Source organism: Urtica dioica, chromosome 4, assembly GCF_054948205.1.
Source record: "Urtica dioica subsp. dioica isolate 48M chromosome 4, U.dioica_male_clone48M_v1_H2, whole genome shotgun sequence".
NCBI classification, from domain to species: Eukaryota; Viridiplantae; Streptophyta; class Magnoliopsida; order Rosales; family Urticaceae; genus Urtica; species Urtica dioica.
Genome location: NC_142759.1, coordinates 28,979,018 through 29,006,318, shown reverse-complemented (window position 1 = coordinate 29,006,318; position 27,301 = coordinate 28,979,018). Strand labels below are relative to the sequence as shown.

Genomic DNA, 27,301 nt, shown 5'->3' with positions numbered 1-27,301 from the left:
TTTGGAAAGAATTTTTATTTTTAATTAAGAATTCTATTTTCAGAATATTATTTCTAATTCATTTAGAATTTTGTTAATTAATTTTTATTTAATTTTAAATGAATTTTAATTTACTTTTTTAATTTTTTATTTTTTTTAATTTAAAAAACAATGTCGCACCGAATATCATGGCGGTAACGGCATTAGGTGCGACACCGTCGCACCCGATATGTATTTACCCGCCAATTTTATAAAATTTGGCAGGAAAATAACTTGGGCATTAGGTGCGGTAAGTCGCACCTGAAAGTGTCGCACCTAAAGGGGTACTTATTAGGTGCGACATGTCGCACCCAATACCTTCTGCGACGGGTTATCCGGTGCGACGCTGTCGCACCTAATGTCGCACCTAATAAACTTTTAGGTGCGACATTGTAAGCATTGGGTGCGACATTCGTCGCACCGGAAAACGTATTTTGTCGTAGTGTGATCCGATTTATTCTCACTCATTTCAACACCGAATTAAGTGATTCAAAAGCCAGAAGAATCATAAAACACATTTTCAAAATATTTCCATAATTATTTTCATGTTTTCACATTAAAAAAAAAACTCATAAACACCCAAAAACATGGAAATTTTCAAAAACAAGGTAGAGCTTATTTGATGCTCTAATACCAAATGTAAGAACTTAATTACACATACTAAAGGTAATCTAACAACATGATCAACACGTTAAAGCGGAAGCGAAAAAGATCGAGTTATCTCCGACCATTATTGTGTTTTCTAGCGAGTTTCGAACTTCGACTGCGGCGAGCTATTTCGAGGTTCTTCTAAACTCTTGCTCTCACTCCGAGATCCTGTTGGTTTTCTGAATGTTTGAGACTCATAGCCATCAAATAGGAAAATCACAATCCTACTATTGTAAGTAATTATTTGATTTCGACCATTGATTTGAGCATGATTTTGATCATTAATTAGTTGGTCAACTTTATATATATAGAACATTATATATATTAGAGAGAATATTTCTTCATTAATAAAAATATTCTTACAATATTACCACTTGTTATCTGTACCGACATACAATAAAAGTATTTTACATTGAGATTCATGATAACTATTGTTTGATATTTCCGTTCATTCCATGTTCAACTAGATTCCTTCCTTAATTTTTCCGCGAGAAAATCTGCGATTTCACGTATTATTTATTGTTACACACACGTATTATTTTTTATAGATAACGATTTTTTTGGTTAAATTTATTTTTCCAACCCCAACGATTATAAACGATTTTTTCTTATTCTCTTTTTAGTTACATATAATGAAGCTTATAGAGCGAAGATTATAAATATTATATTTATTTATCACCACGATTTACTCCATACTTTTAGAGAAGAAAAGTATATATATTTGTTTTTAGTTGGTATATAATTCTTCACAAATGCAGCTAGGGCATAGAGAAAGAGTTTTGTGGCACTAAATTCCACAGAGCAAGAATGGAGTGGCTAAAGCCTTCAGTGATTATCATCCACTTACTCATTATTCTTTCTTTCTTTCACGTACAATCTCTACCAGTTAAAAGAGTATGTACTCCCGTTTTAATATATCAATCGTCTTTCCCCGTTTTTTTCCTTTGCTTTCTAGTTTACTGCCTGGTATCATAAATGAACTAACACCATTTATTCTTCTTGTTTTTGTTTTTGCAACAATATATAAAAGTCGTACATAGTGTATTTGGGATCACACAACCACGCTTCTAATGTTTCAGAAGCCGATCTTCATGACCTCGTGGCTGATTCTCACTATGAATTCCTTGGTTCTTTTTTGGGAAGGTATATATACATACTGGTATTGGTATAAATATCATATTTTGTTTATCATCTAGATGTATGCGTTTGAGTTTAATATTCTGCTATTGATTTTACAGCAAAGAGAAGGCAAAAGAGTCAATCTCGATTTCGTACAAATGGCACGTCAATGGTTTCACTGCGTTTCTTAACGAGGATGAAGCTGCTGAAATTGCAAGTAATGATCTATTAAAACATAATAAGTGCAAATCCGAAATCACTGTTCATAACGTTTTTATCCAATTATAATACGACACGTAAGCTTTTTTTTTTTTCTTTTCCTTTTGTTTTTTTTTCGCCCAATAACCGGACTTTTTGTTCGCTCGGTTTCTAATCGTCACAAACCAGTTTTATGTCCATTGTCGCCATTTCGTACCCCTTCCATTTGATTACCATATTGATTCAAAGAGGAAAAAAACCCGTCCGTGTTGGAGAGAGATATAGGCGGTACATTTTGCATGAGTTGTTTATGGTAAGTCCCTGACTTATTCTTCTTTTCTCTTCCGAATTTTAAAGTTGGAGATTTTAGGTTTGAGCTTCTCTTCTTTTGTTCTTCTAGAGGTGGGTGGTGTGAATCTGTGAGGAAGAGAAGGAAGTGCGTGTTGTTCCTCTCCATAACAAGGTAAAGGCCAAACTTTGATTTTTGGTTAGTTTAATGCCCGATTTGGGGTTGAGAAATTGAGTTTTGTGGATTTAGTGTTTGAATCTATTAGTTAGGGTTCGGGTCTTGATTATTGAGTGTTGAATTGATTGATTCTTTGTTTGATTTCAGATTTCTTGTTGGAATTGAGTGATTCGTTTGAATTGGTTTATAAATTAGGGCCCTCTTATCCTCTGGCGACCTTGATTCAAAGAAATGTTGTGATGACTCGACTGGGCCTCCGATGACGTCCTTTATCTGGTCACTGGTCAATCTTTGTCGTCTGCGTTTCCGGAGTATACCCAAATTCTTATATGGGTCTGACCTAATTCACACTAACTTCATGCTTCATGCTGAATAGCAACGTGGCAGTGGTCCTTGTTCTTTGTGTTGCTTCACAAACGAAATCAACACACAAATAGGTAGTCCTTTTGTTCTTTTTATTTGAAATCTGATTTATGTTTCATTTTATTCTTTAATCTAACGATTTCGTCCAACCTTTTTTTCTCACTTTTGTGTATGTTTAAGAATCCATGTTATTGAATCGAGATTTTCCCTTGATTTATGTCTCATTTTTCTTCCAATAGATATGATCCTTTTTCTCAGTTTTGTGTATGTTTAAGAATCCATTTTATTGAATCTAGGCTTTCCTTCGTTCATAACAGCTCGTGTTTTAATTTATTTATTTAATTTTTTTTGTTTTATGGTATTTTAGCGGTCTTCCCTAATTTGAGAAACTCTCGGTTTAATCATAATAGAAGATGACTATTGTTATTGGTCCTGTTATACCTTTTGTGTAGAATATTGTACGCATGGCTAATGCGTTTTGTGGGCTATTTTTCTTTAAAGAGACGGGATTTTTTTTTGTTAATGAGTAAAGTTATGCATCACAGATTACAATACAAGAGTCCAGCCTAAAAAAAATTAAATTCCTTCTATCTAGACTCTAGAGTGTAGCCATCGAGCTATTCTCGAGTTTGTCTTGTCTCAGAATGATTCCTTGGATTTCGTTGTGGTTCGAATCCAAATTTTGATCATTTGTTCATCGTATTCTATTGTCCATTTACCTGCTTCTTGTTCTTACCTTTCGAAGATATCTTTTGATGGTTTAATTTGATGCATTGGTTCTGTTTTCAGAGGGGAGAGAAATGATGCGAATACTACTTAATGCTGAGGCAGATCCTACATCTCAAGATGCCCAACATGGTCGAACTGATCTTCATACAGCTGCAATGGCTAATGATATCGAGCTGGTCATGGTATACCCGACATATCTATTTCAGAAGAATGCTATAAGTATTTCTTATTGTAACTTTTGAATGCAAGTTTCTTTCTCCTCGGTTTTCAAGACATGTCAGACCTCGAGTTTGTTATTGTTGAGCAGATTATTCTTGATGTTGGGGTTGATGTGAACATTCGGAATGAACACAATACAGTTCCTCTTCATGTAGCATTGGCTAGAGGAGCCAAGTCATGTGCCGGGTTGCTTCAGGCAGCTGGGGCAAATTATAATTTGCAGGTCTGAATTTTTAATATTCTTTCTTCATCTTGTGTAGTTTGAATTGGACTATTCCTTTTATCGATGTCTTGAAATGGGTAAATCTCAGAGTTTCTTTGTTGTGAGATAAAACATGGAATGTTTAGGCAGTCCTAGAATATATGCTAGGCCAATCGGCTATTTGTTTCGCTCACTTGATTAATATGATTTTCACTCGCATGTTTGTGACGCTTCTGCTCGTGTTTTTTTCCAGGATGATGAAGGTGATAATGCTTTGCATATAGCAGCTGAGACAGTTGAAATGACTCGCAAAAATCTTTAATGGCTTGTTAGTATGCTTCGGAATCCAGATGTCGCTGCAGAAGTAAGAAATAACAGGCAAGCACATGGATTTTTATCTATTTATTTATTTATATTGTACTTGTTTCAGGGGAATTTGAATTCCAGTCTGCACTATTTTTTTTCTTCCAAAAAAGCTGCACTTGGCAATTCGTACGGACATTTCTAGGTGATATCATATCACGAATTAATATATATCTATATCTATATCTAAAATAATGATCATTTCTGTTCATTTTCATTTTCCTTTTCAAGCAATAAGAGCTCAACACATCAGCAAGGATTTTATTACAGTCAGAAGGCTCTCTTTCCAATTCCTCGCTTCAGGTATAAACCATCTCAACTCTCACGATTGACTTTTATGTTATCATTATCCCATGAAATCTCGAGTTTAATCAAAATTTTAACAGAAATTCAATATGAAAGAGAGTTCTACTTGAAATCAAATTTCATCAATGTGAAATCTTGAGTGAATCTGGTTACTATACTTTTACATGGCTGCTTCTTCAATTTACCGGTCTTTCGTTATATTGTTACATCCCATTTCGGTCGGGTCATTTACAAAGAAGATTCTGAGAGTAGAGCTCTGTTTCATGAGCTCTGCTTCGATGCCAATTTTCGCTAATCTGATGTGAGTAACTCTCTCTTCTCTCGATTGTTTGCTATTTCAGCTTAACTTGGCCGTCCGATTCCGCTCTCGTCATCTTCCAGAGAATTGTGGAGACCGGATCGACCGTCGACGGGACTTGGAAGGCTCTCTCTCCGATTCCTCGCTCCAGGAATGACTTATCTCGACTCTCACGATTGACATTTATGGTATCATTATTTTTATTAAAGCATTCCTTAGTTTTTGGTTAAGTTAATCGCAGAACAAGTGAAAAAAAAAACGAGTTCAAACTTGGATTCCGTTGACTTGCAATCATTTGACTAAATTCGTTCTTGAATACCCAATTTCCCAGAAGAAGTCAATTTTTATTCGTGCACTTGAGCTCGCCTGTAAGCGGACATGATGATTGATATATTCAATTCTCTGTTATAAATTGTCTCGAAAGTGTTTGTTTCCATGTTGAACTGTGAGTAGAGAAGGTGGAGCTTCGAGTACGAGTTCTTGGAAGGTCGGGCTTTAGTTGGTTATAGCTTGGGATATTAATTTCATAACAGGGTAAAGTTTTGATCTTGAATGTGCTTTAAAGCCATCCCTCCCAGTTTACTTTGATATCACTTTTTTTTTCTTTTTTTTTTAATCTCTTTTCAAAATGGCATGTTTTTTTTTTTTTCTGGGTTTGTTAAGTAATAGTATGATAAAAGGTCCAACATGCAGCTGTTTTTTTCATCTTACATCTTCCATGTTAAATTGGTATTTTTAAACCTTGTAATTACAAATTGTGACATAGCCAACTAGATATGTCAATATAAATGCTTAAAAGAAAATATAATGCATGGGTACACAATCACAACACACACTATTTGCGGCCTTGTGCCCAACTAGATATGTGTAGCGACCCTCCGAATGAGACTGCAATAATATTTTCTTATTAACTTTATCCCGGGTCCATTTGCTTATTCAAAATAAAATGGTAAGCAGAATTTATTATTAAGTTGAGCGATATAACCGTGTAGACAAAAATTTGATATGATTTAGTACCTTAGATGTGATCACAATCAAGATTTTAGTTGGGGGACATGAGAGTGAACTTCGCAGCGGAGATCATTTCGCATATTTTGGTTCAAGTCTAAGCCAGAGCCAAAAGTTATTTATACCACATATACATCGTTACACGTTAAACGACGGAATTCAAAGACATGCTAAGCATTATACCAGGAAAAATAAAACGGAGAACAAACATGCAAAAAATAAAAAATAAAAACAAAAACATGCATCTTGGTCGCTGGCCAGCTGGTGATCAACAGCCCGAGGGTGCCACTACTCAGTCAATATTATAAAACAATCGGAAAATTTAATTAAGATTATGACCAAGGCTTAACTCTTTTTATGGTGATCTTGATTCTCTTCTTCTCAATCTCCTCTTCTATTCCTTATCGAGCAACACGTTGCAGCTGCTGAAGATCAGGCTTCCTGAGTTCTGAACTAGAAAATTAGAAGAAAACTTATGCCTATCTCGGTTATAAATATTTTAATCCACATTTCAGTTAATAGCAAAGTAAAAAAAACTATGTTGAAATAAGCCTTATCATACATTTTAAATAAAGAAGTCTAATTTTCATCTGAAGTTTTAGTGAGCACACAACTTAAACAAGAAATCAAAATTTAAGCCAAATCTTGACTTGATCAAACACCAAATTAATATATAATTTAAATAAAAGCTTGCAATCCTTGACTGGGAAAATTTCATGACAACCCATGGTCATAATGGTATAGCTCTGAACGGTATCCCCATTGATTTCGAATCCAAGTTCCACAACAATGGTAGTTGAACTTGGATCTTGGTATAACAATGGTACAATTAATTCGCTACTAAAAAAAATAATTAAAGCAAAGGAAGTTAAGAATTTAGCTTCACAATCGTAACTGGCATGCCAAGAAACCAAAGTCTGAGAATAGATTTCAAATGCATCTCTAATACAATTAACTAACTTTTTGAGAAAAAAAAATCAGATTTTGACCTGATTCATAGTCGGGCAACGAATCGAAGACTGATATATACACAAAGAATATCATAAGTCTCTCTCTCTCTCTCTCTCTCTCTCTCTCAGATTTGATGTGTCAATTAATTATTCATCTCTGAACAAAGGTAGTTATTTTTCAATCTTTTCTTTTCTACAATTTTAACGACTCTTTGCCTCTTAAGCAAGCTTCCCTGTTTATGTTTACGGTTTACCTTTCTATTTATTATTGCAGGTTCTCACGGTCTGAGAGACCATCCCAAAATTTTATCATCAAACAGAAAATTTGTGTAACATGCATCCTAACGAGACCGCTCAAGGTTCTATCTCTTCTCTATTAGTTTTTCTCAAGTTTATATTTCTCTATATTTCTTTTCTTTTTCATGTTACCTAACATTTATCTAATAGGAGGTTATCATGTTACATAAAATTTATCTAATTGAAATGGAATTAGATTTTTTTTAAAACTCAGAATTTTTATTCTATATTTCATGATTTTTTTTGTTTATCTTATGTGTCCAACTCAATTTTCACTGGTCCTAAAGTATGATTAATTGACCAACTCAATTTAGCAGATCATTTCAGAACGAGAGATGGTCGAATCAATTTCTCTTTCCTTCTTTGTTCAGGTCTTATAATGTGAACTGGTATAACGTTTTTTTTTTGGGTGCCTTTCCTCCGTCTATAGGGATCTTCACCTATCTTTATTAGATGAATATTCTCAAGCTTCAAATCAGGGACGCAGTAAACGTCAACGTCGTCTTACATCGATGCATTGCTCAGATGATCAATTTGAGGTAAGTAGTTATTTATCTAAAAGAAATTAAATTTTTTTTCCTCACGTATTATAACAAGGATAAGTATTTTTTTTTATTTGTTTCTCACATTTTCTATGTGACTAGGTGGATTATTTACAGGGCACTCACAATTATTCGAAAAGGCAGAGACAACGGTGTTCAACTTCTATGATTTTTCTCTCCCACATAGAATTTATTGGGTGTGTGTTTTATCTTTTTACACGATTTGAGTTGTGGAGGTCATGTTCCCGTTCAAGGTGTTTATCATAAGTCTCTCTCACTCTCTCTCAGATTTGGTGTGTCATGTCTTGCTCTACAAGATTATTATTTCATTTGACTTGTCGTTTCTCTTCTGGAACGTGACTGAGTAACGATAATTTTTCATTAAAGTAGAATGCAACGTAGACTTTAATTTATGTAGTGACTGATTATATTTAATTTATTTTATCATATTTACTATATAGATTATACTGGTCAACTGTAATTTTTTTTTCTTATTCTCGTTTTTTGATTTAGAATGATGTACATCGATTATATTTGTATACTTTGAATTGCTTATTATTTATATAAAAAATAATGACTGCTGATTTTAATAAATTCTAAATTACACACTATTAATCACGTGCGAAGCACGTGTTACTATCTAGTATTAATATATATATATATATATATATATATATCATTATATATACGCTATACATTCATAACCGTTCGTGCTAGTGCTAGGGTCACAAAATACATGTTGGTGATTATATAACTGATGAATTTATTTTGACTTACATCGCAAAAACATATTATTATATAGATATGAAGCCCTATGTAGTGAAACACTAATTCAGTGCCGATTAATGTATTGTAGAGCACCCAGAAGTTGTGTCGGTCTTCTTGAACAAAGAAATAAAGTTACACACCACAAGAACATGGGCTTTCTTGAATCAGGAATACAATAATCCGGAATACAAAGATATAACTCGTTTTCTTATTCCTGGTTCGTTGTGGGGTAAAACCAATTTCGGAAATCATATGATCGTCGCAAACGTTGACAGTGGTATGTACAGTAATCACATGTATAATATAATAAACCCTATATGTAGTTTTATTCATTCGTTTATATTTTTTAAATCGAGTTATAGGTGTTTGGCCGTCATCAACGAGCTTCAACGACAAAGACTACGGACGTATTCCATCAAGATGGAAAGGCACCTGCGATAACTACTCCGATGGATTCGCTTGCAATAGGTCATTCTACTAAATTATATTATATATATTCAATATATAGAATTTTATATCATATGCGTAAACATTGAAACTATTTGTTTTCGAAAAATATTAAAAAATTAGGAAAAAAACTAATTTCTTTTAAAAGCAATATGCATGCGATCAAGGTTTAAAATCTCGGGGAACCGGTCTGTTCCCGTCCGAGAACTGGAAAATGGAGAGATCCTGATATGATTCCTTAAAAAACCGGAGTTTTTTTTCCGGGGAATTGGGGTAAACCGAACGGGAAGCGAACCGCTTTTTGAACACGAACAAATCTCGCGAGTGTCGAACACTTCCCGACTTCATCACGTTCATTTTCTCCGAGTTACCGCCGAGATATGTAAATAAACTTCCAATAAAAATTGCAGAGGTTCAATGGTGATTTTAAAACATTTTAAAGGTTAGTTTGAGGAAGAAAACGAAGTGATAGGAGGAGATAGTAAATTTGGGCCACTTAATATATATATATATATATATATATATATATATATATATATATATATATATATAGGGGAATTGACACAAATAATACCATCTCAATGTCACTTACCAAATTTAGCCAAAAACAAAAAAATTGACAAAACTAGTACTTTTGGTATGAGAGAGAAATTAAATTTTCCCCAACTACCATCAACACTCTTATCTTCTCAAATACATCTTACGTTTCACTTCTCCCATCTGAAACTTCTTTCACGGTTTTTTTCAGCTTTTTCTTCCTCTTGGGCTCAGCTGGAGAATGAAGGAGTGAAACTTCTTGGGTCGCCGGAATCTTCATCTCTTGGGTCGCCGTAATCTTCTTGCTCGCCGAGTGTAAGTTTCTTAAACCCATTTTGCAATAATGTTAAACCCATCTAAAACCATTTTGCAATCCAAGGTTGTTCATCAAAACTTCAAGATTCAAGTTTGTTTTCTGCAAATTATTCATAAAAGCTTCAAAATCCAAGCTTCTTCTTCCTGCAAATCCTAGATCCAAAATTTCTTCAAACATATTTTGGTAAGTTCTTCCTATCCTTAACATACAAGAACATGTTTAATTGTTTTGATTCATGTTGAAATAGGTTCCATTGTGTTTGGGTGTGATTTGTTTGTCAAAAATGGTGTTTTTTTGTTGAATTCCCGATTTTTCCAGGGTGTCATGAAGTGAATTCACTTCGTGACACATGTGTCACGAAATGGATTCACTTCGTGACACATGTGTCACGAACTGGAAATAACAATTTTACCTTGTTGTTGATGATTTTTATTTATTCTTTCAGAATTAAATAACAATTAATGTTGATACAATCACGATGGAGTCGAGTGATTGCAGTTCGTCAACACATCGGAAGCCGCGCGTTTAAATAACAATCATCTTGATAAAATGCTGGTTGTTGTTGTTTTGTTTATAGGTATTGTGTTATTGTTCAAATGAGTCGGAGATGTATTGAATGGTTTAAAAATGAAATTACATTTGATTTGGTTTGACTTTTGTTGGACTCGCCTGTGTAATGTGATATTGGAATTGTGATATTGAATTCATTGTTCATATGGCATAATAATAAGAAGAATATAAGGCTAATGGATCTTCAGTACTAAAACATAATAGGCTAAGGAAAGCCAATAATATAAGAATATTCATAATATAGCTGCATTATCATAAAGTACCAAAACATGTTTTGATATTCTTGTTACCTTAAATACACACGAGCTAAAGTACCAAAACAAGTTTGACATAAACTAAGCTTGGAGATATTCTCCCTCGAAGCTCCCGGTCCTCAACACCAGGTGGCTTATAATCGCCGATGATCGGACTATTTTTTGTTGCCCCACAAACTGCCCAAAACATGATTGGGCGAAACCAGCTTGAGTTTTGATGCTATGGCCAAGTAAGAGAGTGAGGAAATTTTCCAATCCCCCGTGGAAGTTAAGCGAAAAATCTTCAATGTTGGCCTCGGGTATACACTGTTTCCACTCCTACACATAATTAGTGAAACCATTACATAAACTCAATTACATCTACTATGTGGTCCGAACTGGTTGAGTTCGTGACCGATGTGTCATGAACTCGCCCACTCCGTGATTGATGTATCACAGACTCACCCACTTCGTGACAGATGTGTCACGAAGTGGGTCAGTCCGTGACACATCAGTCACGGAGTGGGCGAGTTCGTGACACATCGGTCACGAACTCAATCAGTTCGTTACCAGTATGTCACGAAACAGGATCAAAATGTCACGAACTCACCTTTCTGGAAACCTGAGTGGTAGGACTCTCCGAGGCCGCCGTAACGCCTGATGACACGGCCTTGTTTTTAATATATATCAAACACAAAACAAACCAATGCGTCACCAAAAAATACTCTATATAAGCTACTTAATTTTTATTCTAAACATTTTTCATCTTGGGTGGTGCGACCATGAACGCGTCATCGTCGGAACTCTTGGACGACTCAATAATCTTCCTTTTCGAAGCCGTCCTAGGACTTCGTCGGACAACTTTTGAGGCCTCATTTGCCTTGGTATCTTTCAACTTCGTCATTGAAGATAAAACTTAAAACAAATCAAATCACCAAACATGAACCTAGAAGCTAAAATACTCATCAATTAGAACAAAAAAAATTGTGAAAACATTACAATCCTTATTTTGAGTAAATACTCATCAAACCGGCAACACTCTACTGTTTTTTAATCCAAAATCAAAATTTCATGAATGAAACATTGTAAACATTGAATCTTCTTCAACAAACATGGATTTCGGACCAATTTATCTCACACAAACTCAACAAACATAAACTCAACAAACATGCAATTTCGGATGAATATTTAAATAAACCTCCTTTTTTTTACAATGTTATCCAAGATCTAGAGAAACTCACTGTAGAAAAATGGGTAACCGGAAATGGGTCGCCGATCGAAGAGAAACACAATGAGGATGGGTCGGGTCGCCGAAATTTGGGGTTGCGTGTGGGTTGAGCGAGAGTGCTGGTCCGCGCGCGTTTTGGTTCGCCTAAATTTTGGGTTTTTCCAAGAGAGTTGAGCGAGATAGAGAGAAAGAGAGAATGGTTATATGGATGCCGAAGACGATAAAGAGGGACCGACTAGGTAGTTGCGCGTGGGTATGAGATGTGATGAGGGGCCAAAATCGTGGGTTGGGCGAGAAAGAGAAAGAGATGGGTGAAGATGAAGAGAGAGGCCAAACATTTTTTTTAGGAAAAAGAAGATGAAGAACCGGGAAATGGGTAGGGGATGGCCGAAATCGTGGATTAAGCGAGAAAGAGAAAGAGAGGGATGAAGATGAAGATGAAGAGAGGACCAAACAATTTCATTTTTTTTTTAGGAAAAAGAAAATGAAGAACCGGGAAATGGATTGGGGATGGCCGAAATCGTGGGTTGAGCGAGAAAAGAAAGAGCGGGATGAAGATGAAGAGAGGGAGCGAACAGTTTTTTTTTTTTTTTTTTTTTTTTTTTTTGTAGAACAAAGAAAATGAAGAACCGGGAATGAGTTGAGGATGTGTTTAAAAGAATTCTGAGGGTATAATAGTCTTTACATTCTAGGTACTATATGCGTCAATTTTTTGATTTTTGGCAATATTTGGTAAGTGACATTGAGATGGTATTATTTGTGTCAATTCCCATATATATATATATATATATATATATATATATATATATATATTATATTTAAAAGCTGAATTGTGTACTTGACAGTCTTGACTTTTGAGTTTTGAATATATATATATATATATATATATATATATATATATATATATATATTTACTATATATAGCTATTTATCAGCCTACGTGTATATATAATATATATATAGTAAATATATATATATATATATATATAAGGTTTTTGTTTTTGTTCTCTTTTATTTATTCTTCATTCTTGTATTTTTTATTGATTAATTTTTATTATTTTTTTTTAACTTAGCTTTGTATTATTTACATTGACAAACTTAATTATTATAAACTCTTAAATTTTTTTTTATCTAATTATTTAACAATATAATAATTACTTATCAAATATAAAAGAAAAATTATATCATGTGTGATCATTTAACTTTAGAAGATTGATAAAAAATACTTAAATATAATAGATTAGATATTAATGATATTTAATACATCTTATTATTATTATTATTATTATTATTATTATTATTATTATTATTAAGATATATATGGCTTGTGTTATAATGTAATAAAGATATCGTATATTATTTCATTTTTATCTTATGTTATGTATGAACTTTTATAGATACTTATTTTCTGAATATCCTCTCGGCAAGTCCGGTATTTAATACCATGTCGGTAATGGTAAGGTCACCGGTACGGTTTACCTTTACTCTCATTAGATACCCCGGTAAATCAAGGGTATCTCCCGGTAACCCTGCAAAATCTAAGTCTCGGTACGGTATCAGTAACGGGATTCGATTCCTTGAATGCGATGCACCGTATAAACAAAATAGATACTTATGTATATAATATAATGTTAGATAAAAAGTAATAATTTTATTAGTAAATATTTGATACATCGTATTAATATTTTATATACATTTGAATATATATATTTAGCTGAAAATTTTGCAACCGCTAAGATTTATTGGTAGTTAAATGAGCTTAGAAGGACTATTTTGCATAATATTTTTTTTAATATGTATATGATCACATAATGGCTATGTTTGGTTCAGCTTATTAAGCTTGATTTTAGTTTTTTCTAAAAGTTAAATCATACTTAAGTGTTTGGTAAAATTGCTTTTTTCTAAACACTAAAAAGTGTTTTTGAATATTTTAACTAAAAAACCAAAAGCTACAATTTGTAGCTTTTATACGTAGCTTTAGTTTTTGGTTTGTAATTTCTCTCTCTTAACTTTTTTTTCTCTTACACTAACTTTTAATTCTAATTATCTTTACATGCTTTTATCAAATAATTTTTTTGACGTCACCAAAATTTATAATTTATTTTTTACATTCTATAGACACCCACTTTGATATATTTTTTATATAACAAAATATATCTTATTATTATTGTTAATTACATTTTATATAAATAATTATACTTATAAATATTAATATATATTTTACCAAATACTAAATCAGCTTTTGTTAACAGCTACAGCTATTTTACAATAGTTTACCAAATACTCATCTGTTTTTTAAAACAACAGTTTTTTCGTACAGCTATTTTAAAATCACTTTTTTAAAAAGCAAAGCTATGCCAAACACAGCCATTATAGGAAGCTCATCGGAGCAAGGTACTACTACAAAGGCTCTGAGGCCCTAAACGGAAAAATCAAGAGCACATGGTTGAAATCCCCGCTGGACCACGCGGGGCACGTGACCCACACACTGTCGACGGCGGCAGGAGGGCTTGTGTCCGGAGCGAACTATTCGGGGGCGGCGGCGGGGACGGCCAAGGGCGGGGCCCCACTAGCACGCGTGGCCGCGTACAAGGCTTGCTGGCCGTCCCCCGACGGCCTCGAGCTCGTGAGCTGCTCCTCCGCGGACGTCCTTGCGGCAATCGACGATGCTGTCCACGATGGCGTCCACGTCATCTCCCTCTCCCTCGGTGGGGCCCCCCGGCTCCGCCTTCAAGGACGCCATCTCCGTCGGCACTTTTCACGCTGTCCAGCAAGGAATCTCCGTTGTTTACTCCGCCGGGAACAACGGGCCCAACGGAGCCACCGTCACGAATGTCTCGCCGTGGGTCATCACCGTTGCCGCGAGCACCCTGGATAGGGATTTCCCGGCTTATGTTCAGCTCCCGAATGGATTGCGCTTCAAGGTATTGGTTTTGATTAATTTGTGTGGTGAATTGAATTGAATTGATTTTTGATTGATTTCAGGGTGTGAGTTTTTCCCCTGCGTTACATGAGAGAAGATTCTACCCGCTGATTAATGGTGCTCAAGCTAAGATGTCAAATTCTTCGGATTCTGATGCGTAAGTCCCTTTGTTATGTTATTTATGCCCTAGTTATAATAGCAAAATCAATGAGTATGAGATCTGTTATAGCAAAATTGCCGTTTAAAATTAGGATTTGCTAAATAGTCCATGTTAAAAATCAACGTAACTTTGATTATTTTGTTAAAATTTATAATTTTATCTATTTTATTTGTCAATTAGTTTCAAGCAATTTTTTTAGACAAATGAAAGTTACTAACACTGTAAAAAATATTATTGTTTGGTTGTGGAACAGCATGCTGTGTAAGCCAGGAAGCCTAGATCCATCAAAGGCAAAGGGAAAGATTGTGGCGTGTCTCAGAGGTCAAACAGCCAGGCTGGACAAAGGGAAGCAAGCAAGCCTCGCTGGAGCTGTGGGCATGATTCTGTGCAACGACATTTCCACTGGAAACGACACCGTTCCAGATCCCTATATCCTCCCCGCCTCACACATCACTTACAACGACGCTCTCTCACTTTTCGCCTACATCAACTCCACCAGGTAACTAATCCCCAGTCACATATTATAATACAACGATACATATGTGCATGCCATTTTGATCTTTAAACACTAATTTTATCTAGAATAATAAGCATCTGTTTTATTTTTTATTTTCGTATTTAGTCAATTTGAAAAAAAAATATTGAAATTTTTAAGTGAAATCTATGTTCTAAGAAATTTCAAAGATAAATTAAATAATCTATTAGAATTATACTCTAATTCTATTTACACACTAGGACAAACCATTATAAATAAGTTGCTATTTTTAGATGGCTAGAATAAGATGCTTTGTATTAATGATACTTTTTAAAATCATGAATAAGTTATTACTTTAGGTGTTGTATTTCACAAAAAAAAAAAAAAAAAACAAAAATTCAGATATTAAGATCATTGTGTTATGTAAATCTCAGGTATATTATTTGCGGTTCCCAGTACCAATTTTGTAACCCACAAAGCTAAATTGTAGAAGTTGTATGTATAATAAATAATATTGTAGAAATCCACAAGTGACGCTGTTTCCCCCAAGCACGGCAATAGGCACAAAGCCTGCACCAGTAATGGCAGCTTTCTCGTCAGCCGGACCCAATTCTGTTGCCCCTCACATCCTCAAGGTATTACTTATACACTTAATTAGTCACTTAACTCTGATAACTAATTAATATATGATATTGATCAGCCTGATATAACGGCTCCTGGAGTGCAAGTGCTGGGTGCGTACTCGGGAGCACAAGAAAAGAGTAGTAATGGGGATGACGTCATGAAGACAAGTCCGTACATGTTCATGTCTGGAACGTCCATGTCATGCCCCCATGTCGCCGCAATCGTCGCTCTTCTCAGAAAGATCCATCCTCGTTGTAGCCCTGCCGCCATCCGATCTGCCCTCCTGACCACCGGTACCAATTTCATACCATTCATTTCACTACCAAAATTCATATATATATATATATAATAAAGAGCATCTCCTCTCTCACTTTCATCCTGAGGCTGTCACATGACGACCTTAATTTTTTGTTTTCGGCTTTTAATTTTTTTTTCCTCTATCATCAATATATTTTGTATAATTTTTTTTTTATATATATTATAATTATAATTACTAACACTACTACAAATGTTGGATTACACAACGGAACACAGTACCGTTGTGAAATCTATATGCTTACACAACGGTACAGTTGTACCGTTGTGGAATGTCCGGGATTCCACAACGGGTCACTGTACGGTTGTGGAATGTCCGGGATTCCACAACGGTACAACTGTACCGTTGTGGAATCTTTATGCTTCCACAACGGTACTGTGGTACCGTTGTGGAATCCCGGACATTCTACAACGGTACAGTGACCCGTTGTTGGATCTCGTCGCAGCCAAGGCATCAACTCGCCGCGGCCAAACGCTTCCACAACGGTACAGTGTACCGTTGTGGGAGATCTGTAAAACCAAACATTTTGCCGCGGCGAGCTTAAGCCTTGGCCGCGGCGACATGTCGCAGACTGGAACTTAAAAACTTCCCTCTCGATTTTTTATTCAAAAATTTCAGAAATTTCATTCTTTTCTTCTTCTTCTTCTCTCTCTCTCTCTCTCTCTCTCTCTCTCTCTCTCTCTCTCTCTCTTTCTTTCTCTCTCTCCCCGACCAAAACCCACTATCTCTCTCTCTCTCTCTCCAACCCACGCCCACTCGCCGCCCCTCCTTCTTCCCCCGCCGCCGTCGCCGCCCTCTCTCTCTCTCTCTCTCTCTCTCTCTCTCTTCTATCTTCTTCTTCTCCGCCCTTCTCTCTTCTTCCTCCGCCCTTCTCTTCTTCTCACCGTTTTTTCTTCCCCGCCCTTCTTCTTCCCCGCAACCCTCTCCTTCTTCTCCGCCCTTCTTCTTCTTCCCTGCCCTCCTTTTTCTTCTCCGCCCATTTCTTCTCCCCCGTCCTCATTTTCTTCTCCGCCCTCCTTCTTCTTCTCCGCCTCTCCTTCTTCCAAACCCACCAAACCCACTCTTCACAAACCCACCAAACATTCCGACCCACCCCCACACAAACCCACAAACTTGTCTCCGACCACAACCCACATCTCCGACAACTTCATTGACTCACCACACCCCATGCTCGTCGTCTTCACTCCGGGTGAGTATTTTTTTTATTTAATTTGTATTTTTATGTTGAAATTAGGTTAGAATTGTTTATTTGTGTCTAAATTATATAGATATTGAATATTGAATTTGATATTTATGTAGAAAATGAGTGTGGAATTGAATTTTGGTTTGAGTTTATGTTGGATTTGAGTTATAATATTTGATTACCTTCAGTTTGAGTTGGAATTGAGTTAGAATATTAGATTGAATTTCGGTTTTAGTTTGTGTTGGAATTGTTTTGAATTGAAATTGAATTTCGGTTTAAGTTTATGTCGGAATTAGTTTGAATTGAAATTGAATTTCGGTTTGAGTTTGTATTGGAATTGGTTTGAATTGAGATTATGTTTAATTTTGTTTTTTCATAGATTATAACTACTACAACCAAGGAAGTGGATAAAAAAGTAAATTAATTACATGTTATTTGAAGTATTTCATTTACACGAATATTTGTTTTCTAATGTTTTCTATTGTTGTAGTAGACAATAACAAAAACATTGCCTCCGACCACAACCCAAATCTCTGACAACTTCATTGACTCACCACACCCCATGCTCGTCGTCTTCAATCCGGGTAAGTATTTTTTTATTTAATTTGTATTTTTATGTTGAAATTAGGTTAGAATTGTTTATTTGTGTCTAAATTATGTAGATATTGAATATTGAATTTGATATTTATGTAGAAAATGAGTGGAATTGAATTTTGGTTTGAGTTTATGTTGGATTTGAGTTAGAATATTTGATTACCTTGAGTTTGAGTTGGAATTGAGTTAGAATATTAGATTGAATTTTGGTTTTAGTTTGTGTTGGAATTGTTTTGAATTGAAATTGAATTTCGCTTTAAGTTTATGTCGGAATTAGTTTGAATTGAAATTGAATTTCGTTTTGAGTTTGTATTGGAATTGGTTTGAATTGAGATTATATTTAATTTTGTTTTTTCATAGATTATGTCTACTACAACCAAGGAAGTTGATAAAAAGGTAAATTAATTACATGTTATTTGAAGTATTGAATTTACACGAATATTTGTTTTCTAATGTTTTTTGTTGTTGTGCGTATAAGGATTTTTTTTTTCGGATTTCAAGCTTGACAACCAAGGAGACCGAAGTAACAGTCAATCAAAGTTTACGTACAATTGAAGAAGTCATATACACCGGATAACTTAGAAAAAGTTCGAGAAGAGTGAGTATTTTACGTACAAACTTTTATAGAATGTGAATATTAGTTTGATTTTGGATGATATAGATATTTGTTTTGGATGTTTTTTTTTTATATATATTTGGTTTTGGATGTTATGAATATCTTGTTTTGGATATATAATTTCATTTCAGGTTTTTTAATTAGAAAACTACAAAAATAGCTCTCAGGTACGATTTCGCCGCGGCTACGTGTAAAATTTCGCCTACCGTTGTGGAAAGATTCGCCGCGGCGAACTATACACGTTGCCGCGGTGAGATGTTTAAATCTGTTAAATTTTTCCACAACGGTACTGTACCGTTGTGGAATCATTACACAGCGGAGGATTCCACAACGGTACAGAACCGTTGTGGAATCAACGGTACTGTACCGTTGTGGAATCCCCTGTTTGTAGTAGTGTAATACTATATTATACTATATCAATAACATACATTATTTTGAGTATATGTTATTATATATATATATATATATATATATATATATATATATATATATTCTTGAAAAAACTATGTGCTATTAATATTATACGTAGATTTTATATGTTATCACTTTTGCAATTTAACATAACAATATATATTATGAATATAAATATAAGAAAGTTTTCTTACTATCTATTTCTCTATATTTTTTTATTTATTTTTTTTTTATCAAAATTTAACTTCAACTTTTATTTACCTAATTTTTTTTTATCCATAATATTTCTAAGAAATCTGAAGAATAGGAAAACATGCAATATTTTGAAAAACTTTGAATCATAAAAGATTATTTTTTCTACCTTTTTGTTATTTTTAAAAATCATTGACAACGATTTTGATAAATTTAATTTAATACAATTAAAAGTGTTCAACTCACTCTATTTTTCTTATTTTATTTTCTATTTTTTTTAAAACAATAATAATTTTGTTGACTCGCGCATTGCGCGTTGTTGAAACTATAGTATGCTTAAGAAATAAAAAATAAAAACTTGAATATATGTAAGTGTCTCATCTTTTCTAATTATTCACGCGTTTCTCTCCACTTAAATTATGATAATATATAGGATAAATTACATAAATGCTCTCTGAACTTTTGACCATTTAACAACGTGGTTCTATTTTTATTTTTCTTACAACGTCACCCTTGAACTTTGACAATCTTACAAATTTAGTCATTCCGTCTATTTTTCTCAACAATCCATCTATTTTGCCAATGTGATTGACATGTGACTATTTAAACAGGGACAAAATTATAAAATAACAAAAAATATTGATTTTATAATTATTTAATATTATTAAAAATTATTATTATTATATAAAAAATAAATAAAAATAAAATAATTATGTAAAATATGAATTTTTAATAAAAATGAATTGTAAAAATGAATTATTATTTATTATTAATTTTCTATTATCGTGAAAAAAAGTATAATTAAAAAATGTATTAAAAAAGACAACAAACAAAATGAAAAATGAAATTTTTTAATTTTAAATTATTAATTTTAAATATAAAATAATTAAATGAACGGTATATAAGTAATTTTAAATATTCAAGTTGTAATATGTCGATTACACAGGTTAAAATAGACGGAATATAGAAAAAAATAGACGGAATGACTAAGTTTGTAAGAATATGAAAGTTTAAGGGCGACACCGTAAGAAAAATAAAAGTAGGGACCACGTTGTTAAATGGTCAAAAGTTCAGGGGGCATGAGTTTAATTTGTCCTAATATATATATAAAAAAAAGAAGTTAAAGTTAACTAGAGACACCAAAAAGGGGACATATCTACATACCTTATTAACTCTATACTATACGGCAACGTCAGTTATTTTTTTTAACCTGAAAGTTGTTTAAAATGATGCAGCTCTTTTTCATTTTGATAAAGATTTATAGTAATTGTTTAATTTAAAAATGTAGTTAAAATTCTAACCCAATTAGTTTTATCATTATTGTTGATTGTGGTGTGATGAATCATAACAATAATAGAATTAATGTAATGAAATGCAGCGACGACGAGGGACAACACTGGAAATCCGATAAAAGACTGGAAGGGCGAAGAGGCGACGCCGTTCAACTACGGGCACGGCCATGTGAGTCCGAACCGAGCGGTGGACCCAGGTCTAGTGTATGACCTCACCATCCAAGACTACCTCGACTTCCTCTGCGCCACCGGCTACAACCAAACCGCCATCGCAACCTTCTCCGACCACAAACCCTACTCTTGCCCGGCCCAAAACATGGCTCTCACCGACTTCAACTCTCCTTCCATTGCCGTCCCCAGCCTCTCTGGCTCTCTCACCGTCCTCCGCCGCCTCAAGAACGTTTACCGGCGGCCCTGCATCTACACCGCCCACATCCGGGCCCCGCAAGGGGTCTCGGTCCCGGTTGAGCCTAGCGTTTTGAAGTTCGAGGGATTCGGGGAAGAGAAGAGCTTTAGGGTTACTCTACGAGAGAAGGGATTCGGGTTCAAGGGCTACCGTTTCGGGAGCCTTGTTTGGAGTGATGGGATCGACCACCATGTCACAAGTCCCATCGTGGTTCAGATATAGCTTCTTCTTTTCTTCTTCTTCTTATTAGCTACCTCTCACAAATTTTGATTTTTTTTTTTTGTTTATATTTTTATCGTTTATTTTTTTACGCTAGTGATTTTGGCTGGTTTTCTTACGGGTTATATTTATATTTATAGAAAGTCTTGGCTTTCGTTACTATTTTTTTTTTCATCTCTCCTTATTTCTCACTTTCCCCCGGCCGTCTCTCATATTCGAACCAGATGCTAGTATTAATAGGTTGGTCTATCATTTTAAAAGAAAAATAACTTTTGTTGAATTTTATTGACGAAATTGAAACAAATAGTCAACGCACTTCTGAATATCAAATTCAGTCATTGAACTTTTAATACATTTTTTTCATTTTGTCCTTGGGTTTAACGATTTAGTTTATAAATTGTTGTTTTTTCTAATTTCATCAAAAAAATTATAGTTATTCTTACTATGTCAATAAGTTAACTATCATACAAACTCCAATGATTACCAACGTAAAAAATGTTTGGGGACGGAGCATAATAAGGTTTTTTAATGACCGGAGCCAGAGTTGAAATTAAGGGGGCTAATGCGTAGGAATTTTTTTTAGGAAAACTAATTTGTAAATTTTTAGTGTAATTTTTTTTTTAAATGGACAAAGAATATAATTTTTTTATGAGGAGGGACTTCAGTCTCCCCTGGGCACACTGTGCCTCCGTTAGATTTAACGACGATAGCAAAATATGCAAAATTGAACAAATTTCGAATATCAGGTGAACATAAAATGTTTTCCTTTGCCTATAATTTATATACGGGTTTGACATTTTATCTAAACATGTATATAATTTTTGTATAAAGTTAAATATTTTATCTATACTATATATTTTATATATAGTGTCAAATCTGTTTTTTTTTTTTTTTTTTACAACACAAACTTTTGGCTAATTTGCTTAACAAAATAATTTTTTTGCTATATTCTTAATCAATTAGTATATAATAGTTATTTTATCCAATTTCTCTAGATTTATCGAGTATTAATATTTTAAACAACGATCTACTAATGAATATCTGAACATAAATAATTTTATCGTTAATATAATATTTCAATTTTATTCTTAAAATCGTAAAGTTACTAATATTATCCTTAAGGTGAAAATTTTTAGGTTGATTTTATTGAAATTTAAATTTTCCAATTTCTTCTCTATTTTTTTATTTGTCACCAAAGGTTTATTATTTTGAAAATTATTAGAACTATGTTTGACGTAGAGTAATGATAGATGAAAAACTTAGTATAGCTTAATATATTTTATATTTTCATCTCCTTGTCTATCAATATTTGACAACCTGATTCCTAAATGTATGTACGTGCGTGTATATATATACACACACATATATATATACACACATATATATACATATATTATATATATATATATATATATATATATATATATATATACACACACAGACGTATGTTGGAAAGGTAGTAAAATGTGTTACGAAATAATATATGTTACATAATCTCGATCTGTAACTTTCATTTTGATCTTAATTTTTTACAATTGAAAGCAGTACACATAGTGATGATTCCTGTAACAATAGGAAAGAGAGAAAGAAAAAGAAAACTATATCATAATAAATAAAAAAAAAGCTGAAGAGAGGCAACAAAGATTTATTTTGTTGGTAATTTCCTGAGACTTTTAAGGGTTTGGGAAATGTCGTAGGCGATAACAGTGGCATCGGAAGAAATCCCGGAAAGTCCGTTTCCGGACATTCCTGCACAGTACTATTAGAGTCAAAGTCCTAAGTGTAAGCCTATGTTGCATCTCTTATATATTTCAGCTGAGTTCACTCAACCACGTGTCATGTTATCAGTGTTTATTTGGGTGAATTTTGTTATAACCGTCTCAGTTTCATATATAAGCTTGTCAGACTTCATTTTGATCAAGTAATGAGAATCTCTCTTTCCAATCAAAACTGGATCTAGATTCTTCCTCTCTTTCGAGCTCTGCTTGTATTATGGTATCAGAGCATTCGTAATCTTCTGCAACGATCGTTTGATTCGAGCTTTGAGATTATAGTCAAGATTAATCCAGTTATTGTTTTCAATGAATTCGCCATCAATGATGAGCGTGGATGAACAAATAAACTCGCAGTCAGAGAATTCATTCGCATGCATTGGTTCGCAATTGATATCCGCCATTGACGATCCTTTGAGCGAGTACTATCTTCATCACGCAGACGGTTCTCGTATGGTTCTCATTTCGCAACTGCTCATGGAGATTGATAGTCCAGATATACTGTATTACCTGTCTTGTTAGACAACTTAAGAACAACTGAAAGAACAACAATCAACAGATAATAAAAGCTAGTAAAAGACACCAAGATTGGTAACCTAGTTCGGCCTCAACTTCCTACTCTTGGGGGATTTGTATCTCGGTGAAAAGAGTAACTCTACTAGACAATAGAATTAGTACATACTAGAATACAATGGATGATTACCTTCCACTATTCCTAACTCCAAACTACCCTATGGTGTTACTGGCCTATGCTCCCCCTAGATTTGAGCTCCCCTCACTTTTCACTCTTACACTCTCCCAGTGTATCAATGTATATCAATAACAACAATAACATCAACAATTGTAAAAATGCTAGGTTTGTCTCACTACTACAAATGTTGGATTATACAACCCACTTTCTACAACGCTTAACATAAGCGTTGTAGAAACTAGGGATTCTACAACGCTTTACATAAGCGTTGTAGAAACATAGTGTTTCTACAACGCTTATGGATAAGCGTTGTAGAATCTGATGGTTTCTACAACGCTTAAAGCTAAGCGTTGTAGAAACTTAGTTATTCTACAACGCTTTTGTTAAGCGTTGTAGAAGTACATAAATTTCAGATTTTCCACAACGTTTACACTATCCGTTGTAGAATCCTCACCGCGGCACCACGTGATTTATGCCTCGGCGAGAAATTTCTACAACGCATGGTAAAAGCGTTGTAGAAGGATGGGCCTCGCCGCGGCACAATTTCAACATCGCCGCGGCGACACTTTCTACAACGCTTTTTACAAGCGTTGTAGAATCTATTCGCCGCGGCGATAAATATTTCTCGCCGCGGCGACATAATTTCGCCGCGGCCAGAAATATCCTCCGCCGCGGCGAGGTGGATACCGTGGTCAAGCAGTTTTTTAAGAAACTGTCTCGCCGCGGCGAGACGTTCCTACAACGGTTATAATATCCGTTGTAGGAACTCCACGCCGCGGCGAAGACATATGTTCGCCGCGGCGAGGGTTTTTAGGTTTTCACTATAAAAGGCCGTTTTCAGTTTTTTTTTCTCATTTTTTCCAATACCCACACACGAGACAACCATTTTCGGCCGCATCTCTCCAGTTTTTTTCTTTCAAAATCCCTCGCCACGTCCTCGCCGCCCCAAAATCTCGCCGTCGCCTTGTCCTCGCCGCCAACTCTCTCTCGCCTTGTCCTCGCCGTCATTTATCTCTCGCCGAGTCCTCGCCGTGCTTCCTCTCGCGCCTCTCTCTCTCTCTCTCTCTCTCTCTTGCCGCCTCATTGTAAGGTATGATTTTAAAAGTTTTTTAAGGTGTATATTGATTTAATTTCGTGTTGTTGATATGGATTTCTTGTTGTTTACCCGAATTGCATATAGTTTGATTTTTTTAATTCACAAATTTAGGGTTTTGTTTGATTTTCTCTTTTTAGAACAAGAAATTAGGGTTTAGGTTAGTGGAATTTGAATGAGTGAATTTAGGTTAGTGGAATATGTATGAGTGAATTTAGTGAAATTAGGGTTTTGTTGATATGAATGAATTTGAATGAGAATTTGAGTTAAATTGAAATGTCCGGATTGTGTTTGACATATTGTTACATAGGTTAGTGGTTAAAATGGTTATGTATATTAATGTTGAGATTGAATTGTTTATGAATTTGTGATTGATCGAATTGTTCATGAATTTGTGATTGGTCGAATTGTTTATGAATTATTTGTGAATGTTGGAATTGTTTTAATTTGTCATGTTTAAATATATATTCTTGGAATTGATATATAATTTGTTATATGTTAATTGTAGAATTGTTTATGATTATGTTTTGTAGGAGCTTGAAAATGCGTCGAACTAAAAACACGGCCTTCAAGGCTCCGAGCTCTTCCAGAGGTCAGAGTAAAGTAAAAAGTAAGCGACCTCGTCAACAGTCTCCCGAGGAGGAATACAACTCGAGTATCTTTACTAGCAAGGTCGCGGAGGAACGCTACGACAAAATCTTGCCGCGTAACATTATCCATGAGAGAGGATTCAATGTAAGCAATACGTCGGATATAGGAAAGCTAATCCGCAACAGCATAGTTGGTCATGATTGGGGGAGGTATTGTGATGTACCCGAGTTTGATTCGAACGTCAACTTCGTGTACGAATTCTACGCAAACTTGCCGGACTCCCAAGGTGATGTTGTGACGGTCCGTGGGAAACCGGTCGATATGAGTATCGAAGCTATCAACGATCTTCTTGGGACCCCAGATGTGCCTTTCGAGAACGAGGGCTATCGAGAATGGCTAAGAAGTTGCAGCCATGAGGAGATGTCGCGGGTGTTGTGCATTCCGGGAGAGGATTGGGTAACTGAAAAAGGAAAAAGGGTACTCAAGCGTGACCAACTCACCAGGATCGCTAAAGCGTGGATTTACTTTGTTTGCGCTCGTCTCTATCCGATCAAGCACTTCACCACTCTCGACGAGGATCGTATCCAGGTGTTGTTCTGCATTGTTAAAGGCCTTTCCATTAACGTCGGTCGATTCATCTATAATTGGATGAAGAAACTCGACTATACTAATGAACGACACGGTTTGCCATATCCGGCGATCATTACCGGCCTTTGTACAAATGTGGGGGTACCACGCTCGAAAAGGGATACAATCAACAGTATAATAGGGCCTATTACGGATTCCATTATTGAGCGGTACAAGATTAGGGAGGATCCACAAGCGGAGGAAGAGGAAGAAGCGGAGGAAGAGGGGGAAGAGGGGGAAGCGGAGCCCCTATTGCGCTTACCAGCACCTCCGGTAATCGACCCCGCCACCATCGACTACATTGCTCATTGCTCCAACTATCTCGTCGGCGGGTTCCAACACATGCAACAGTACATGCACCAACTAGCGGAGTATGGCGCCTCTCACATCAATTAGTTGAACGATCTCTACTCTCGGTGGGACATCAACCAAGAGAATCAGGTGTTATTTCCTCCATATCCTCAGTACTCCGACTATTCGTACGCACCACCACAGTGGCCACCGCATATGGCACCTCCTCAATATCCGGCGAACCCACCACCACCACCACCGAATGACGAGTAAATTTCAAGAACCAACAACACCAACTCTTCCATATAAATTTCAAATTAAGACTAGTTTGGTTTATTTGTTTATGTTTATGACTCGCTTGGTTTGTTTATGTTTATGACTAAATTTAAGTTTCAGTTTAAGACTAGTTTGGTTTGTTTTATTGATTGTAGAAATTTTAATTGAATGATCATTTTTAGTTGGAGAACAGGTTAAATATTGGAAAAAAAGTGAATGATTAGGTGGTAAACTGCTTCTTCGCCGCGGCTAGGTACCTTTCTCACCGTGGCGTGACTATTCTCGCCGCGGCACAGTATATTCCCCGCCGCGGCGAGTGCTCTACGCCGCGGCTAAAATATTACTTCGCCGCGGCGAGATTTTGATTTTTTTAATACCGAGAGTCTGTGTTTTTTAAGAACTTGTCTCGCCGCGGCGAGGTGATATTCCCGCCGCGGCGTAATGACCTCGCCGCGGCATGGAATATACGTTGCCGCGGCGAGGGTTCTACAACGCTTATTTAAGCGTTGTAGAAGGGTCCTCGCCGCGGCAGGATTTGTATGTCGCCGCGGCGAGAGTTTGATTTTTTAATACCGAGAGTCTGTGTTTTTTAAGAACTTGTCTCGCCGTGGCGATGTGATATTCCCGCCGCGGCGTAATAACCTCGCCGCGGCATGGAATATACGTTGCCGCGGCGAGGTTTCTACAACGCTTGTTTAAGTGTTGTAGAAGGGTCCTTGCTGCG

At 35.3% G+C, this 27,301-nt stretch overlaps 1 protein-coding gene and 1 pseudogene across 8 annotated transcripts; both read left to right on the top strand.

Moving 5' to 3' along the window:
• Positions 1-1,473: 1,473 nt before the first annotated feature.
• Positions 1,474-21,487, top strand: LOC149401453 (subtilisin-like protease SBT5.4; annotated as a pseudogene). The gene is made up of 11 exons (XR_016296320.1): positions 1,474-1,560; positions 1,697-1,809; positions 1,905-2,002; positions 8,583-8,771; positions 8,857-8,962; positions 14,202-14,749; positions 14,811-14,905; positions 15,162-15,407; positions 15,904-16,018; positions 16,084-16,300; positions 20,698-21,487. The product of XR_016296320.1 is annotated as a subtilisin-like protease SBT5.4 (transcript).
• Positions 2,133-5,080, top strand: LOC149401454 (E3 ubiquitin-protein ligase KEG-like). 7 transcript variants are annotated; one of them, XM_089613833.1, is made up of 8 exons: positions 2,133-2,296; positions 2,384-2,446; positions 2,597-2,886; positions 3,602-3,723; positions 3,849-3,983; positions 4,216-4,326; positions 4,393-4,628; positions 4,973-5,080. In XM_089613833.1, exons 4-6 carry the CDS (start codon positions 3,613-3,615, stop codon positions 4,282-4,284), a joined length of 315 nt encoding a protein of 104 aa, XP_089469959.1. In that variant the 5' UTR covers positions 2,133-2,296; positions 2,384-2,446; positions 2,597-2,886; positions 3,602-3,612; the 3' UTR covers positions 4,285-4,326; positions 4,393-4,628; positions 4,973-5,080. The 7 variants fall into 7 exon arrangements, with proteins under 7 accessions (XP_089469959.1, XP_089469956.1, XP_089469958.1 ...); XM_089613830.1 differs by having other exon boundaries at positions 4,216-4,340; positions 4,557-4,628; XM_089613832.1 differs by having other exon boundaries at positions 4,216-4,470; positions 4,564-4,628.
• Positions 21,488-27,301: the final 5,814 nt, after the last annotated feature.

What these genes read in the sequence shown, in the direction of transcription:
- LOC149401454 (XM_089613833.1), top strand. Translation starts at nt 3,613, where the DNA reads ATGATGCGAATACTACTTAATGCTGAGGCAGATCCTACATCTCAAGAT. An exon ending in ATGATATCGAGCTGGTCATG is followed by an intron (nt 3,724 to 3,848) that starts GTATACCCGACA and finishes ATTGTTGAGCAG; the next exon opens with ATTATTCTTGATGTTGGGGT. An exon ending in GGGCAAATTATAATTTGCAG is followed by an intron (nt 3,984 to 4,215) that starts GTCTGAATTTTT and finishes GTTTTTTTCCAG; the next exon opens with GATGATGAAGGTGATAATGC.